Source organism: Rattus norvegicus, chromosome 4 (genome assembly GCF_021556685.1).
Source record: "Rattus norvegicus strain SHRSP/BbbUtx chromosome 4, alternate assembly SHRSP_T2T, whole genome shotgun sequence".
In the NCBI taxonomy this organism is placed as follows: domain Eukaryota; kingdom Metazoa; phylum Chordata; class Mammalia; order Rodentia; family Muridae; genus Rattus; species Rattus norvegicus.
In genome coordinates, this window is record NC_141537.1 from 155192899 (window position 1) to 155210132 (window position 17234).

General features: G+C 39.5%; 1 protein-coding gene across 51 annotated transcripts in view; it reads right to left on the reverse strand.

Annotated features, from left to right (window-relative positions):
- Positions 1-17234, reverse strand: part of Wnk1 (WNK lysine deficient protein kinase 1) — a 126394-nt gene that overhangs the window by 2849 nt on the left and 106311 nt on the right. For 19 of the 51 annotated variants that reach the window (XM_087655625.1, XM_087655623.1, XM_087655617.1 and 16 more), the window contains 6 exon segments: positions 16501-16561; positions 13068-13132; positions 10706-11364; positions 9687-9889; positions 7414-7608; positions 266-453 (listed from right to left, as the gene is read on the reverse strand). In XM_087655625.1, the coding sequence (XP_087511751.1) occupies positions 266-453; positions 7414-7608; positions 9687-9889; positions 10706-11364; positions 13068-13132; positions 16501-16561 (1371 nt within the window). 51 annotated transcript variants of the gene reach the window in all.

The following is a 17234-nucleotide window of genomic DNA, read 5'->3' on the forward strand; positions in this document are numbered from 1 at the left end:
GCATTGTCAAAATATAACAAAGCCTCCCATAATATTCACTGGCTCTACCCTTAACAAGGAGGAGTAAACAGGTATTTATGTGCACATACAGGTAGTGCAGGATGCTGAAGGAAAAGGGTAACAAAGTGATTGTCTCCTTGTTTTCTCAGTGATGGAATCCACAGGCTAGTGAAGAGGGTGGTAGTTAAGAACAACACACCAGCCTTGGCAGTCCTGACACATCTGTGTGTTGGTAGTCTGGCAGGTTGGAAAAGGAGAGACTCACCTCATAATTCATGTGTCCTTTGCTGCCTCTCCTGCCTGAAAGATTCATGGCATCTCGGGCCCAGTTGTCTACCAACTTGTGCAGGTCATCTGTGAATGTGCCCTTCCTACTGGAAGTCATGGCAGGAGGCTGAGCCTGGGCAGCCTGGCTACTCACTGTTCCTCCAACGGTGTTTGTGCTGCTGGTCCCTAGAATTGTAAGTAACATAATACTTGCATTAATGTGGGGGTCTGGAATATAACTCTAGGGAAAGGGGAAAATGTCACAGGATAATGAATGGCAAGCCACAGAATGGGGAGAATATTTGGGAAGCCATGCAGGAGAGGAAGATTTTGAAGTTTTACTTATCCATTTGCTTTGCATAACAGGTAATGAAAATGGTTTCTCTTCCACAGCTTGTAGATAAGGCTCAACAACTTGGAATGATGGCAGGCATGAAGAGGAAGAAGCCTTTCTTTCAAAGCATTTTCTAACACTGGGACTCTTTGCCAGTACTCTATTCCCAGCAACACACTGATGAGGGAGTGATGCGGTCCACAGGGCTAGCTGCTATGGACTTTGTAGAGAGCAGGGCCAAAGAAGTACTGTGCACTGGGCAAGTTATAGTACAAAGGCAGAGATCAGTGCTTCTGTGGAAAAGATGGGGTTCTCAGACTACATGTGTACTGTGGCATTCTTTAGATCCTCTTAAACAGAAACAGACAATGAGATGCAACATGCTTTGTTCAAAAGTTTCCACCTGGAACCATAAACATAAATTTGTAAATATGAATTTGGAAGGAGTCAAGGCTTCAACTCCTCTCTGTGTCCCAGGAATAAAGAACCGAGATTTGGTGGCAGCAGATGTGCCTGAAATTTTCAGCTCCACGAAGTTATGGTTTCTTGAGGACTTGGGTTTTAATTGGTCAAGGATTCTCATCCCTTCTCCCCACTCTTCCCAACAGAAGAAGCACTCCTAGGTAGAAGCAACAGGAAAATGCAGCTGAGGCAGGGGTGCAGAGGGGAGAGGAGGAGGCATAGAGGTTATGATGAAGGATTTCTATTTCTATGGTTTGATGAAAAAGAAAAGGAGGAGTCTGTGTCCTGCCTGATTTTGGTTCAGCTGGAGGGCACACTGAAGGTTATTCGAAGAGGCAAGTTTTAGGGAAGAGGGAAAGAAGAGTCATGGTCTTATTTTTGGTTTTTATCCCCCACTTTATTAGTAGACTTCACATTTACTACACAGTTACTAAAGCTGTGAGCCAGTAGGTCCTACCGTATGCAGGAGCTCTGGGTTAACTAAGTGCATGCATTTTCCTGCTTTCAAATGCCAAAGCAGCACACCAGAGCACAGCAGCACACCTGAAGCAACCCTGCCTACAAACACCCACTGCCATCCTCTGTTGATACCAAAGGGTATATCTACTACTTTACCACGTAGGGAATAGGACTCTAGCTAAAAGCATTTCTGTGCTAAAGGAAAGCTAACTTGGGTGAAGCTGCAGAGCGAGGATGCTCACATGCTTTTTTTGTGTGGCAATTCATGGCTAAAACTGCAGGGGATCACAATACAGTGTGAAGGTAGAGTAATTCACCTATAGTACAGGAAACCAAGTGGGAAAGTATAAAAGCACAGAAAACGGCTTTCTTTGAATGCAAGTGTGGGATAAGGTGCAGTGGGAAGGAAGCAAAGGCCATGAGGATGGGCAGTTACAACAGTGAGGAAACCCAGAAAGCAGGCATGTGGCATGCATGTGGACCAGCATCCTGCTGGATGACAGGCCAGATGATCAGAACAATAAAAATATCCACAAGTGAGCAGAGCTGTCGATGCCAGATGAGAAGCCAAGTCAAGGTGAGCACTGCTTGTCCAGAGAGCTCATGCCAGAAGTCACACTTCTCTAGTCTGATGCTAGTTGCTCTTGATGTTGTGAGGGCCCTTTAAAACCAAACGCCATTCATTTTAGTCTACATTCCTCAATATTGTATTCTGAAAACGAGGTTTACCCTACACACGAGAGTCACCCTACAGTTAATCTTTTTTTTTTTTTTGGTTCTTTTTTTCGGAGCTGGGGACTGAACCCAGCAGTTAATCTTTTTATTGTAGTTTCTGACTATAAAGTAGGATTAACAGGCTTTCTGCCGAGTATGGTAACTTTAAAATGTTTTCAGTCACTCTGAAAGCTTTATAAACTAGGATAGATTTTATTCCTTTAAATTCATGCTTCCCTATCCCTACAATGTCAGATTCAGACATGTCCCTCAGCCACTATAAGTCATATTTACTGCCAAAGAATCCCACCCATAGAATTTTCGTGTTAACTCTGTATACTCTTATAACTTGTTGGGTACTAAATTCTTAGCATTTGCATTTTATTTTAATGAGAAACCCCTAGGCTAAAAAGCCAAGCTCTAATAACCAAGCAGCATTCCTCTCCCTACTAGCTGAGCATCACCTTCTACTGAGATGAATGATAACGAGAACATGGTTCTCTGTACACCTAGATCATCGAGTTTCCAGTGTGACCAACTGTGGGGGGAGCATGCTCCCTGTCTCTGAGATTCTTCTGCCTGGATCCTAGGTTCCCCCCTTCTCCCTACTCAACATCAGTGGACACAGTAGATCCACGACTAACTTAGCTGGGATCACAGAACAGCACTGACTATGAAGTGGTTTCTCAATCTGGAAGTAGTAGTAATTAAATATGGCAATTAAGCATGTTAAGGAATATATCAGAAAAGGGTGCAGGAATGGGTGGAAATTAGGAAACAGGGAGTTAATGAGGCTTCAGAGTTCAAATAACGCATGGCTTTGCAATCAGGACCAAAAGTGACAGAAAGAAAAGATAATTACTACAGAGCTGGTTGCAAGGACAGACTTTTTTCACCATCTTCCCTGAAGCACAAAGAGAGAGCAGTGTGTTAAAGAAATATCAGTGTAAAATCTTTACAGACACTCCAAACAGCACATAGAAGCCCAGCAAGAGAAAGCAGGAGGAGACATAGCTGGGTGGGACCTGGTAGCCCTAGAAGTAAACACAAGTGGATGAATAAATCTAAGTGGCTTGTGAACAGTGACATAGTTATCAGATGGACTGGCTGTAAAGCCGGGGTGACAGATACTGGGCTTTTACACCTAATCTTTCTAAAATATAATTTGGCATTAAGGCTCTAGAAGAGGAAGGAACAGGGTTCACTGCTTGAATTTCAAATATCCAAGCAGTACTTCCATTGACCTTGTCCTACTTCCTGTTTCTCCTGCTGGGTTGTTATAAAGCATTTAAATCAGTAACATTGTTATAGCTTTAAGTTAACTTAAACTGGTTGTTATATTTCCACATCCTAGGTACAACACACCCATGTACACACACACACACACACACACACACACACACACACACACACACACACACACACACCACCCCTATACCATACAAACATACTCTCGCTTCCCCCCATATACCCCATAACTTCCAGAAACAATTTAAAAGTATGTGAAAAACAAGCAACCTTTAAATAAATATAGATAGAGCATTAAGCCAAGCCGTGCTTCCAAACTATTTTGAGAACATAGGATAATGTCTCCAAAACTAGTAAGGGTCCCCCGACTCTTTCAAGCACCTGCTCTCTATTCTATGTCTTTTTAAAAATCTGCCTCCTAGGATTTGTCCAGCAGTTTTATCATGATGCACCTTTGCTAGGTATAAGGCCTTTCATTTTCAAGTAGATAATACTGCCTATACTTAAAGAGTATGCTGTGAGATACAAAATTAGTTCAAATGGTGCATATCAGATTTCACAGAAAGAAGCCCTGCTTTGCCTTTTTTTCCTCAGATGTATCAGGCTGTGTTTTACAGGCCTGGCATGTCACATTTTACTGCAAAATACCCACTCTATTACTAATACACTTACATCTCTCTAGCTGGACATATAAATTAAATGCTTATTCAAGTGTGCTAACAACATATGTAGTCAAAGCTACACTAATTAAAAAAAGGTATTGGTAAATGCATACACAAATTATGCATGCTTGGAAACCACCAAAATGGACACTGCCCTTCAACCACTTTTGTTGAAGAGCTCAGCCCTGGACCACTGACATGTGTGGGAATGTGGTAAAGGAAGGCTCTAGGTAGAAGCAATCCATAACTAACCCAGGAGAAAGAACAGGGGAACAAGGATGACAAATATGTCTGTGAGGGAAACAGAGGCTAAATCTAATACACAAAAGTACAAGAACAGAGCAGAGAGCAAATTCTTCCCACCATGAAGAGGCCAAAGGCTCCCTGAGCCATACTTAGAAACACTGATGGCTTTAGCACATGCATTTAAAAGCACTAATAACCACACCAGAAGTTTGAGGCCTCAACGGATTGTTATTCAAACTCTAAACAAGGTTTTTTCTTACTTGAGTTTTTTCTTTTTAATTTTTTTCTTTCAATACACACTTATTGGCCACTTACTAAGTACCAGAGAGGTTCTTGCTAATCACAGGGAACTCTGACATTTTTCTAAGGACCAGACGTTTTTATGGAGAATATCCATATTTAAATTGCACAATAGCCTTGGGGAGTAGGCACTGACTTCACTCCTTATCTGGAGAAGACGAGACAGGGCAATCTGCTCCTGTGCACATGTCACCTTGTTCTTCATGATTATTTTTTATTTCACTGTTATGGGTGTTTAGCCTGCATGTATGTCTGTGTACCATGCATGTGCGTGTTCTAAGGCCAGAGGAGGATGTTGGATTCCCTGGAACTGGCATTGTAGACAGTTGTGAGCTGCCATGTGGTTGTTGGGAACTGAACCTGAGTCCACTGGAAGAACAGCCAGTGCTCTTGACTGTTGAACAATCGTTGGAGTCACACGGGCACCCTTTTCTTTTGGTGTGTGCCCTTCTGTGTATAGGTACATGTGGTGATTGGAGGACAACTTCAGGTGTGGGTCCTTCATGAGGCCATCCAGTTTTTTTCTGAGGAAGGGTCTCTCATTGGCCCAAGGCTTGCTAACATGGCTAAATTGATTTGTTCTTGAGACATGGGGTCCTTTTTCCAACTTTGCTACTACTAGGATTACAAGTACAAGCCAACGTGCCAAACTTTTAACTTAGGTTCTAGGGAATCAAACTCAGGCCCTCAATCTACATAGCAAATACTTTACTGAGGAATTTCTCTAGCTTTCTTCACCTCGTTTTTACACAGAAAGTGGGAAAGTTCTATTGATATTAAAGTGACAAATTACACGTGCAGGTATTTAGCTTTGGTCTTCAAAAGTATAAATGCTTTGTCATGATAACTACACTAAATGTTCTTTCCAACTACTTAGTGTCATGGAGTTGGTAATAGTAAGGGATTTCTAGCATTTTTTCAACCTGCACATATTCAGGCTAAATTGAAAAGGTGAACCTGGGAGTTATTTTGAAACCTCAAAAAATTTACTGTTGTTTCTGTATCTTTTACTATAATTAACATGGGGACCCAAACTTCTGAGGGTAACAATCAGCCAAGCCACTGAGTAGATGAAATATAAAAGAGACAAATGAAAATGGACTGCGTGACAAATCAGATCCAAAGCAGCAGAAAAACAAGGACAAGGAAGGAGTAAAGGTGTTACACACAAAGAGCCAAGCAGGGCGTACTCAGAAATCGCGTCCTCCTGCCACCAGGTTTGAATGTCACCTGCTCAGATGCACAGTTAAACTTCGCACAGCCTGTGAGAAGGGAAAAGGAAAGAACAGAGAGGAGAAGAGACAACACAACTACAAGATGTTAGAGCTTGAGGCTGGAGTGGTGACACACTGGATGGCATGTAGAAGAGCAAGATCCGTGGGAAGTCCATCTGCTGTATGAGACAGAGACACCAGGCTTCACTCCATTGGCAGAAATGAAGCCCTTTTTTTTCCGGTTGGAACAATGCTAGCAACTTTGTGTTGTTTCATATTAAGCAAATATATTAACTGGGTGAAGAGAAAATTAATGTCTAGATTTTATGTAATTGTGCAAAAGGCACTTAACTTTTCTGTAGTCTGTACCTCCATTCCTTTCTACACAAACACCCAATTGTTTTGAATTTTTTTCAAAAATTTTCTTTTCTTTTTTTTTCTTTTCTTTTTTCTTTTTTTGGTGTGTGTAAATCAGGTTTCACTGCTACAGCCCAGACTGGCCTCAGCTCGTGAGTACTAGAACTAAAAAATCATGTGCTACAACACCTGGCTTTCCTTTCAATTTTTTAAAGACGTTTTATGTGTTTGGCCTGATTGTAAGCCTGTGCACCATACACATGGGTGCTGTGAATTGAACCCAGATCCTCTGCAAAAGCAGCTCCTGCTCTTAACCACTGATATACTCAGTCTCTCCCTTCCAACTCTCACTTAATTTTAGTTACTAAAGGATCTGTGCAGAAATGTTTTGAATAAGACTAAACAAAATACTATTTTGGAAAGTAGAATATGGATCAAGAACTTGATCTTAGGATATTCCTCTCTTGGAGTCACTTCAACTCTATGGAATTTTCTTGTTTTCCTTACTAAATCCATGTTTAAAAAAAAAAAAAGTAGATGTTAAGACTAGTCATTTCAGTATGCTGCTATCATGCTTAGAAGTTTAAATGTGCACCTAGAAGTGCACATTGGCTTAAAAAAAAAAAAAGACATTAGTTTTTAAAAACTGCTAGCAACTTCTTAGAGTTTTGTCCACAAGTCTTGGCTTAGTGTGAAATGTTAAGGTCTAAATCTTTAACAAATTATATACATAGGCTGTAAATGCAATGATCCCTCTTTAAAAAGAAGCAATTTCAGAGCTGGGTTTGATGGCTTACATCTAATTCCAGCACACGGGAGGCTGAAGCAAGAGAACTTGTAGGAGTTCAAGGTTAGCCTGGGTTCCACACTGAGTTACAGATCAGTAGAATCTAGTCTACACAATGAGGTGTTGTCTAAACAACAACAAACGAGAAGAAGCTATCTTACCAGACGGCTGGAAGCAAGGAGGCCAGTGATTCTAATCCCTAGTCAACTTTCCTGCTAAGCTCTATAGCTAGTCATTGCTTAACAACTCAGGCTCTTTCTACTCAGCTGATGGCAGTAAGGTATCCATCTTGCTTTTGTAGCAAGTAAGGCAATATTTCTATTTTAATGCTTCTGGAAGATGGTGGTCACTTTGAATTCTTACCTTGACCTGGAGCAGAAAGGCTTGGTACTGAAATGGCACCATCACTGGTAAAGGCTGAATAGAGGTTGTCACTGGAGGGAGATGGCTTAAGAGGCTGTAACAGCTGGTTGTGTCCAGTCTCTGGGGTATTGCCTGGGGGATGGAGGGTCTGTTGGGGGTTTAAGACTGAAGTTCCACTCTGACCAGACAGGTTACCTGTTCAAAGATAAAAGTACGAAAAACCATGTAGAAGGGGCTGAAGATCTGTCTCAATTCGCTACGCATTCGTGAAGCACTGGATTTCATCTCCAGCACCACAGAAACCAGGGTATGTATGGTGGTCAGCATGTCTGTAATCCCAGCACTCGAGAAGTGGAAGAATGATCAGGCATTCAAGGTAATCCTTAACTGCACAGTGAGTCTGAAGTTAGTTTGGGATTCATGAGACCATATCTTCAATAAATAACTAAATAAATAATAAAACAAACAAAAGAAAAAACATATAAACCTTTCCTAATACACTTATTGTTTCTGTTTCAAATTTGTCTTGAGAGGTAAATGAAACAAAACAAACCTAAAAAATGACAAATGCACAAAAACTTTATTGATATGAAGGTGAGAAAAAATAAGTTTATAAACATAGGATCATTATGAATTGCTCAAGAATGATAGCTTAGGTAACATGTAGAGCTCACTAGCCTGAGCAGAATGTACAGTAAATTAGAATATAGACACAAAGATTCCTTTCTATTTCCATAATCACTGTTTTCTGCCATATTAGAAAGATGGTGACCATACAAATAGGATGTTAGTCTCTGCTTAGATTTCCTTATAAACATGCACGATATAATACATATAAAAATGGCTGGAGAGATGGCTCAGTAAGATTAAGATTAAGATTAAGAGCACTGGTAGCTCTTGCGAAGGAGCCAGCTTAGATTCCAAGAACCCACACGGCAGCTTACAACTGTCTTTAATGTCAGTTCCGGCGATCCAACACCCTCTTCTGAACTCCTAAGACAACTTATAAATGTAGAACAAAGCTTAAGAAATAGGACACAAAGAAAGCGTTGAATGATGATGTAGGTAACCACTGACTAGTATTTAAAACTCCTTTTGGATAAAGAAAATGAATAAAAATAACACTTAGTAGGGAGTTATGAGTTATGTCAACTGCCCATAATTCTTGGTTTACAAGTTACTAGTTAAATAGAAATGCACTAAAAATTACATCAAAACCAGAGTTTGAGTCTGAATTAGCCACTCTCCTCTATAGACACATCTCTCTAAGTTGCACACATTGGTCAAGTACTCAAGAAAAGGCCTGAATCACTCTGAGTTTCTAGACAATAGAGAGCAGGTAAGAAATTTGCAAATACCTGCTTTCCATACTTCAACTAGACTTGGAGAACAAGTGTGAAACATATAGCCCTTTCTTTTAGCCCTCTTCTTTAGCTCTGAAGCCAATTAGTTGTCATATACTACACAATTTTAACGAGGACAAAACTTTCTATCCCATTAAAATAGGCATAGTGTATTATGAAAAGTTATGATTTTATATCTTTGATTAGAGTCACCATCAAGTTCCTTATCCTAAGACAGATACATGAGATGCAAAGCTTCATCTAGGGTTAATACTACTTAAGTACACCAAGTCTCTAACAGCTACATTAAGTTTATGCAATTATGGCCAATTCACAGACATTTAAAAAAGAAAAAATCTTGAGGCTGGAGAGATGGCTCCCTGGTTAGGAGCACTGGCGGCTCTTCTAGAGGACTTGGGTTCAACTCCCAGAACCCACGGGGCCACTCACAACTATCTGTGACTCCAGTTTCAGGGGCTATGACACCCTCACACAAAAACATGCAGGCAAAACACCAATGTACATGGTATAAAAATAGATTAAAAAAGAAAGAATGAATGAAAGAAAGAAAGAAAGGAAGAAAGAAAGGAATCTTTAGTTTATTAAACAGAAAATAAGTTTTTCTTCTAAATGCCCAAAGGCCTGATCAAATATTGAGTTGTATAAATTGACAGAGCTAAATGTCTATCCTGAAGAATAATCATAAACAAAAACTGTTAGTAAGATAGACAGTAACACCCATTACATTTTTTAAAAAAGCCTATTTCTATAGTGTCAGAGGTTCAAAATACACAAGAGGTAGAAAAGTCAAAGAAGCAAGAAAGCCAAACACCTTTGAAATGTAATAGAAGTTAGCCAATGTGTAGTAGTAACATACATTGTGGGATACAGACAAAAAAATGACTGACTTGACAGCTTCCAGCTTTTTACCTGAAAGCTGAGGGCTTTTGTTGCCCAATGAGCTGCTGCGACTGGACTTGCTGCCTTTGCTTTTAGTAGGCCTCCTTCTTCTCCCTGACAGAGGAGCAGCTGGGGGAATAATGACAGCAGGGGGAACCTTGCCCAGTTTGGTATACAAAGATTCAATTTCATGCTTCTGGCGACTCTGCAGGTCCTGAATCTCTTTAAGATGTCTAGAAAAGATAACCAAACATAGATAAAAATATAACCATCATTGTTGAAGAGTTAAAGCGTGTTCTTAAATCTGCATTCAAGTGTTTACATAGCTATGAATCCCTTTGCGAAATGTGCTGTGAGACTCTACTTTGACAATTCATTTTTGCTGGTCTCTATTACACAAGACACATTCCAGCAATCTCCTAGTCTAGATGATAGCATGTTACAGAAAAAAAAAAAGGACTTGAGGCCATACAAAGGGTAGGTAAGAATGCTACTGTGATCCAAGTGATAATCAGCAAAACTGATCACAATTATATACTGTAGTGCTATTATTAGATTCATAGTATAGACTAAGAAACAACCAAGAGTTGTTAGTTATTAACAGAGCTGGAGAGATGGTTCAGCAATTAAGAAAATTTCCTCTTCTTGCAGAGGACCTGAGTTCAGTTGGCAGTACCCACATCACAGCCAACAACCATCCGTAACTTAGGTCCAGAGAATGATACTGTCTTTTGTTCTCCATGGGCACCATGCATGCACATGATGCATATCGTGCAGGCAAAATATTTATACACATAAACAACTTTCTTTAAAGGTGTCATAAGCAAAAGTAATTTAATAATACAGAAGTGTTGAAGAGATCCCAAAAGTAGAAATGCCATGGGTGCTGATGAGTACAGAACAACCCATGAATAATCTATCAGGTAATTTTAGCTTTTGTGTATCACTTTCTGTTCAAAAGGGACGTGAAATTAGCATCTGTATTGAAAAGCTATTAGACCAGGTGAGACATAGTATCTAACATTATTTTACATGAAAAAATTACTTACTTTTCCCGTAGTCGTCGCAGTTCTAACCTTAAGTCTTCATCTTCAATGTCGGACTCATTGTCACTACTCATGTAAGAGGAGTTGAATGAATTACTAAGGCTTTGACTTAGAGTCTGGATGGGAAGGCTCTTTGAACACAGGTGAGGGGGAGAGTGAGGACTACCTGATCCATCCTCTCCACCCCTACTTAGAAAGGCAGCCTCCAAGTCTGAAGATGGCCCATTCAGATGGGAAGGTTCTGCCAGCTCAGGCTTCTCCTTCTTTGGTATCGCAGCAGGAATAACAGTTTGTTCTGAATCTCTGAAAGGAGAGGTCACTGGTCCCTCTTTTTTGAGCTCTGTGACCTTGTCCTCAGTTCTTGAAACAGAGAAACGACCCACTTTGTTGGCTGTAGTTGTCACCTGAAAACGTCCAACCTTGGTAGGCTGTCCTGTTTCTGACTTTGCTTCTGGGGTCGGTGTTCTATGGGTACTGTCTGGCACATCTAAGGAGATGCCAGAAACAGTAATTCCATTAGGCTCTGGCTTTACCAGGGTACTCTCTGGACTACTACTTGAAAGAACTGATGACTCTGATGTACTAGATTCAAAATGAACCGACTTTGTATCTTCTGACCTATTTTTACGCTCTTTCTGGGCATCATCCATTGTAACTGAAACCTGGTGGAAAAAGAGAATGAAGTATAATTAAAAAATGATGTCCCTGGCTGGAGTGGTGGTGCACGTCTTTAATCCTAGCACTTCAGAGGTAGAGGCAGGTGGATCTCCATAAGTTTAAGTCAACATGTTCTATATAGCAAGTTCCAAGCCAATCAAGGCTACATAGGAAACCTTTTCTCAAAAACAGACAAACAAACAAACTCCAAAAAGCACAAAGCCAAACGAGAGAGCAAGATAGACAGAGAGAGAGAGAGACTGAGAGAGAGAGAGACAGAGAGAGAGAGAAAGAAGAGTTCTTCCATTTTTAGCGTGGACAGTTAAAAAAGAAAAATCTGCTGGTGATGTAGCTCAGTTGGCCAAATGCTTGCTTAGTATGAATGAGGCCCCTGGGAGAAATCTCCAGGACTAAATAAACCAGAAACAATGGTGCATGCTTGTAATCTCAGCGCATTGGAGACGGTGTCAGGAGGATCAAAAAGAAGTTCAAAGCCACCCTCACATACACAGCCTGGGCTGGAGAGGTTTGCTTAGAGAGGAGAAGGGCCAGGAGGGGCAGGGCAGGGAGGGGTGAAGGTGAAAGAAGGATTAGTGAACTTGTGGCACCTCTTCTCTTAGTGTCTCTGATCACTGTGAAGTAAAGTGGATACCTATTACAGAGAACATTTGCATACAGTACTGAGATGCATATTCTCAGTGGCTGCTGACTAAATGATTCATTTTTACCTCTTATTGGACCTGACACAAATTCATATCTCAGTCAAATTATAAATAACAGGTTATAGTCTTGAATGTTTCTTCTGAATAGATTAAATACAACAAACCTCAAATGCTAGAATCAATAGTAAGGCCATCCAAGCCATGACTTGTTCATCATATAAACTCAGTCCATTCCAAACTCTTAGAACCTCTGTTTGAATTATAATTAAAAAAAAAAAAAATCACCTACAATCTTCTTCAACTCCAAGGACTATCCCAAAAAATAATGAAAGTGTTTTAGAAAATAATTCTCTATGTATTAAGGGCCAAAAACCCTCCCTGGTTGGACCAAGGTGGGAAATAAAATGTAGTATCACTTGATGCTGATTTTATTTGAGGGCTGAATCCTAAGAAAAATATTCTAAACATGGAAGATATTTTTAGATGTTTGCTATTACTTTCGTTTGTGTATTGGAAAATTACAACAACAAGGAACAAAAGAATGTATAGGTAAGCCAAATGGCTATTGGGGAAAAGAATCTAGAAAAGATCATTTAGAGAAGCCAGTTGTTAAGGGGGGTAGGTGGAAGAAAATATGTTTGCATTTTCTATAATTAGTAGTAATGATTTATGAGGTAAAGAATAGAGCTATAAAATGGTATATAAAATACACCATTAGATTGATAACTATGTCCTAAATATGTATATAATATATATTTCTCCTTTTTGTGAAGACTGAATTGAGGGATGTGAATATGCTACTTTAGTGTCCTAGCACTGAGTATATCCTAGCCTTCTTTTTACTTTTTGAGAAAAGCTCTTACTAAATTAAAAGTCTGGACTTGAACTTACTCTGTAGTCCCAAGAACACTCTGAACTGATGGCCCTCCTGCTCAGGGTTCTCGACCAATTTTCTAGAATCATAGTCCATGCCACTCAGTTTGGCTAAGAGTTTTTTTTACTATAGACCCTGTCCCCAAAAGAGGCAAAGAAAATGATTGCCTTACCTGAAATCTCCCCATCTTAACAACACCAGCTCCTGAGCTACTTGCTGTGACATGAACTTCTGTGCCTTGAGAAACAGAAACAAGAAATAGGAAGACAAAAGCAAATTAACATCTCTTTTTAGTCTTTGCAATTTCACCAGTAATGTGACATTAAAGATTCCTTTCCTACCCTTACGCAGTCTGCTAATAAACTTGTTCTGTGTCAGACTCCCAAGTACGTATGAAATTACAAGTGTGCAATCAGTTAAACATTTGTTTTTAAATTTTTCATTATTGCTATGGTTTGTTTGTTTCTTTCTTTAAGACTTATTTATTATATATAAGTATACTGTACCTGTCTTCAGACACACCTGAAGAGAGCATCAGATCTCATTACAGATGGTTGTGAGCCACCATGTGGTTGCTGGGATTTGAACTCAGGACCTCTGGAAGAGTTCAGAGCAGTCATTGCTCTTAACCACTGAGCCATCTCACCAGTCCATTGCTATGTTTTCTTTATGATGTGTGTATGTGGGTATGTGCTTGCATGTAAAACAGCACATGGGAGAGGTCAACTTTCAGGACTTAGTCCTCTACACAGGGTAGACTCTGGCAATAAAAGCAGGTTGTCGGGCTTGTGTGGCATTTACCCTTGAGCCACATCTCTAGGCAACATCATTTTTTGCCTTTAAGCACACACACAAAGAAAATTACATTTATTTATTTCGTATGTGTACATGTGTGCACACTTGTATTCTATAGAATGTGTGTGGAGGAAAGGATGTCGACTTGTGGCAGTTGGTTTTCTTCTTCCACCTTCTAAGTCTTTTTTTTTTTTTTTTTTGGTTCTTTTTTTTGGAGCTGGGGACCGAACCCAGGGCCTTGCGCTTCCTAGGTAAGCGCTCTACCACTGAGCTAAATCCCCAGCCCCCACCTTCTAAGTCTTAAGATCAAACTCAGGCTGACAGGCTTAGCAGGAGGAGCTTCTGCTTGCCTGACCATCGCACTGGCCTTTCTTCAGATTTTTTAAGTTCTCTGAGAAATAGTCTCTTACAGATCTATACACTACAATTTTGACAGATGTTACTAAACTGATTGGCAGAGGCTTTTTCCATGTGGCTGAGAAAGCAAACTGCTTTTAACTTTTTAACTTTGTTTTGTATTTTTGTTATTATGTATTTTCATAGTTATGTCTTTTAATCCCAGCACCTGGGAGACAGTAGCCAGATTTGAGTTCAAGGCCAGCTTGGTCTATAGACCAAGTTACAAGATAGCCAGGGATACACAGAGAAACCCTGTCTTAATAACAACACCCCCCCCCCCACGAAAAAAAGGATGTCCCTTTTTTTAAAAAGATTTATTATATATGAGTACACTGCCGCTGTCTTCAGACACACCAGAAGAGGGCATCAGATCCCATTACAGACAGTTGTGAGCCACCATGTGGTTGCTGGGAATTGAACTCAGAACCTCTGGAAGAGCAGTCAGTGCTCTCTCTCTTTTTTTTCTTTTAAATATTTTATTCATTTATTATATCTGAGTACACTGTAGCTGTCTTCAGACACAGCAGAAGAGGGCGTCAGATCTCATTACAGATGGTTGTGAGCCACCATGTGGTTGCTGGGATTTGAACTCAGGACCTCAGGAAGAGCATTCGGTGCTCTTAACCACTGAGCCATCTCTCCAGCCCAGTCCCTATTGTTTTTTAACTTAGTCTGAAAAGTTACTACTACTGCCTACTCTGGCTTGTACACCAAACTTATTAGTAACCTGTTTTACTGTATTAGTAAAAACTGTGATTAGTGGGACAAATTTTGCTTTTGACCATTTTTAGAAATACATTTATTTTGCACACAGCCATGCTCACCCACATACTATTATCCACTGTAAGAGACTTGTGTGACTTGAAAAACCCTTTTAATAATCTTAGTATCTGGCCTTTACAGAAAAGTTTCAGTCGAGCATATAGTAGCCCATATCAATAATTCTAACACTCAGAACATAGGAGCACAAGAGTAAGAGTTCAAGGTAATCCTTAGCTACACAGTAAGTTGTAAGCTACCCTAGGCTACATGGGAGCCTTTCTCAAAAAACAAAAGCAACCAACCAAACAAAAAACGGTCCTGGGCTCTGCTCTAGATAGTTGGGGGAGAAGATAAGTATGCTTAATTAGTTTGGGTTTTATTATTTTTAGTGTGCCTTCATGACATAGAAATATAGGTTTATGGTATTTTCACACATATACTTTTATGACTTTTATACTGATATTTTATGTTGCATCTGTGATTTATTTAGAATTTTACCTTGGTCTAACTGCTGTTCATCTTGGCATTATACAGATCACTATATAGTGGTCCGAACCATATACCAAAATTTCCTATCTTGCCACGTGCTATGGTAGTACACACTTTTAATCCCAGCAGAGGAAGCAGGAGGATCTCTGTTAGCTTTGAGGCCAGCCTCATCTACATAGTGAGTTCTAGAATAGTTGAGGCTATGTAGAGACTCAGTTTCAAACCATCAAACTCACTCTACTGGTTTAAAAAGCCATCTTTTCAGATTTTACATGCTTCCCTATCCTGCTTTGTTTTTCTGAGACAAGGTCTGACAGTATCTAACACTGGCTTGCAACTCATGGCAATCCTCCTGCCTTAGCTTTCTGGGTTCTGAAATTAGACCTAGTGTTTGTATTTTCTTTTATTTGGCACACCTTGTCACCCCTTAAACCCCAAGTGATGTAGACTGAACCCAAGGATTTGTGCCTGTAGATTTTACTCCCAGCCCTGGGGTGAATACCAGTTTTTATTTTATATATATATATTTTTTCAATGCATCTAAAACACATTGGAAATCTAAACTTTGTTCATTTCTAGACTTTCTATACTGTTGTACTCATTTCTCTGTTTTGTTTTTAATGAGAGCAAATCAGAAGATAATTGCTTTGAAAATAAAAATTATAATGTCTAAACTAATATATTAGTACCTTAAGTTTTTATCAATAAAGAAATGTTATGTCCAGGCTTTTCCAGGTAAACTACATTTCTGTATATATGTTTCTATGTAAAAATTACAAATCTTAATAGTTACCTGTCAATTGACTACTCCTAGCCTTTTCCCTGCTGACACAGTTATTATCTTGCCTCTGCTGTGGCACATCACCACACCTGGGCTTGTAAATTGTTTTTTATAATAACAAAGGATCTCATTCTATAAACCACACAATGCTTATTACATGTACCTCTTTACCCCAATATAATCATTCAAGATTCATTAGTCCATTATTTCCTACCTTAGAAATTAGCAAAGTTCTTCAGTCATGAAAACATATAAATATTCTCATATATAAGTCAAAAGTACAACAATATTGTCAAAACGTGTCTTTTAAATAGTAAACTGTATTATCATTTACAGGTAGAAGTGGGTTCAATAAAACAAAAGGAAGAAGGCATCTCACCATCCTTCTGAGGTTGACTTCCTGCTTCTGTAACTGCCGTTGAAGACATCGTAGACAAAGGCTGCAAAACACATACACATAGATACCAGACAATCTTCAGTTTTAATCACTCTGACAACTTTTGTTTTGTTACCTTTCCTCTATGTAAAATAGCAGAAAGATAGTATATACAAGGAAATACTTTAATGTAGTGGGGTTTTTTTCCCTCTTCTTTTTTTTTACAACCTAAAGGTTGGATATAGAAAGGCAGTTTTTAGAAAAAACATTGAAACTTAACTCTTTACTATTGTCTTAGTTTTCAGCACAAAAAAATTTAAAATTACATTTATTTATGTATATGTGTACAGGTGCCAGGAGAGACCAGAAAAATGCATTAGATTCCCTGAAGGTTGAATTACAAGGAGCTGTGAGCTGCTAGAGAACTCAACTCTGGTCTTCTCCAAGAGCAACAAATGTACTTAATTGCCAAGCCATCTTTCCAGTGTCTATCACAAGATATTTAAACAGTATAGCTTAAATATTTATTGGGGAAAAAATTTTTTTTGAAGCAGGGTTTCTCTGTGTAGTCCTGGCTGTTCTGGAACTTACCCTATAGACCAGGCTAGCCTTGAATTCAGGGATCCACCTGCCTCTGTCTCCTGAGTGCTAGGATTTAAAGGCTTGAGCCATCACTGCCTCACTGAAAAATAGGCTTTTTTGTTTATCAAGACAGGGTTTCTCTATGTAGCCTTCGC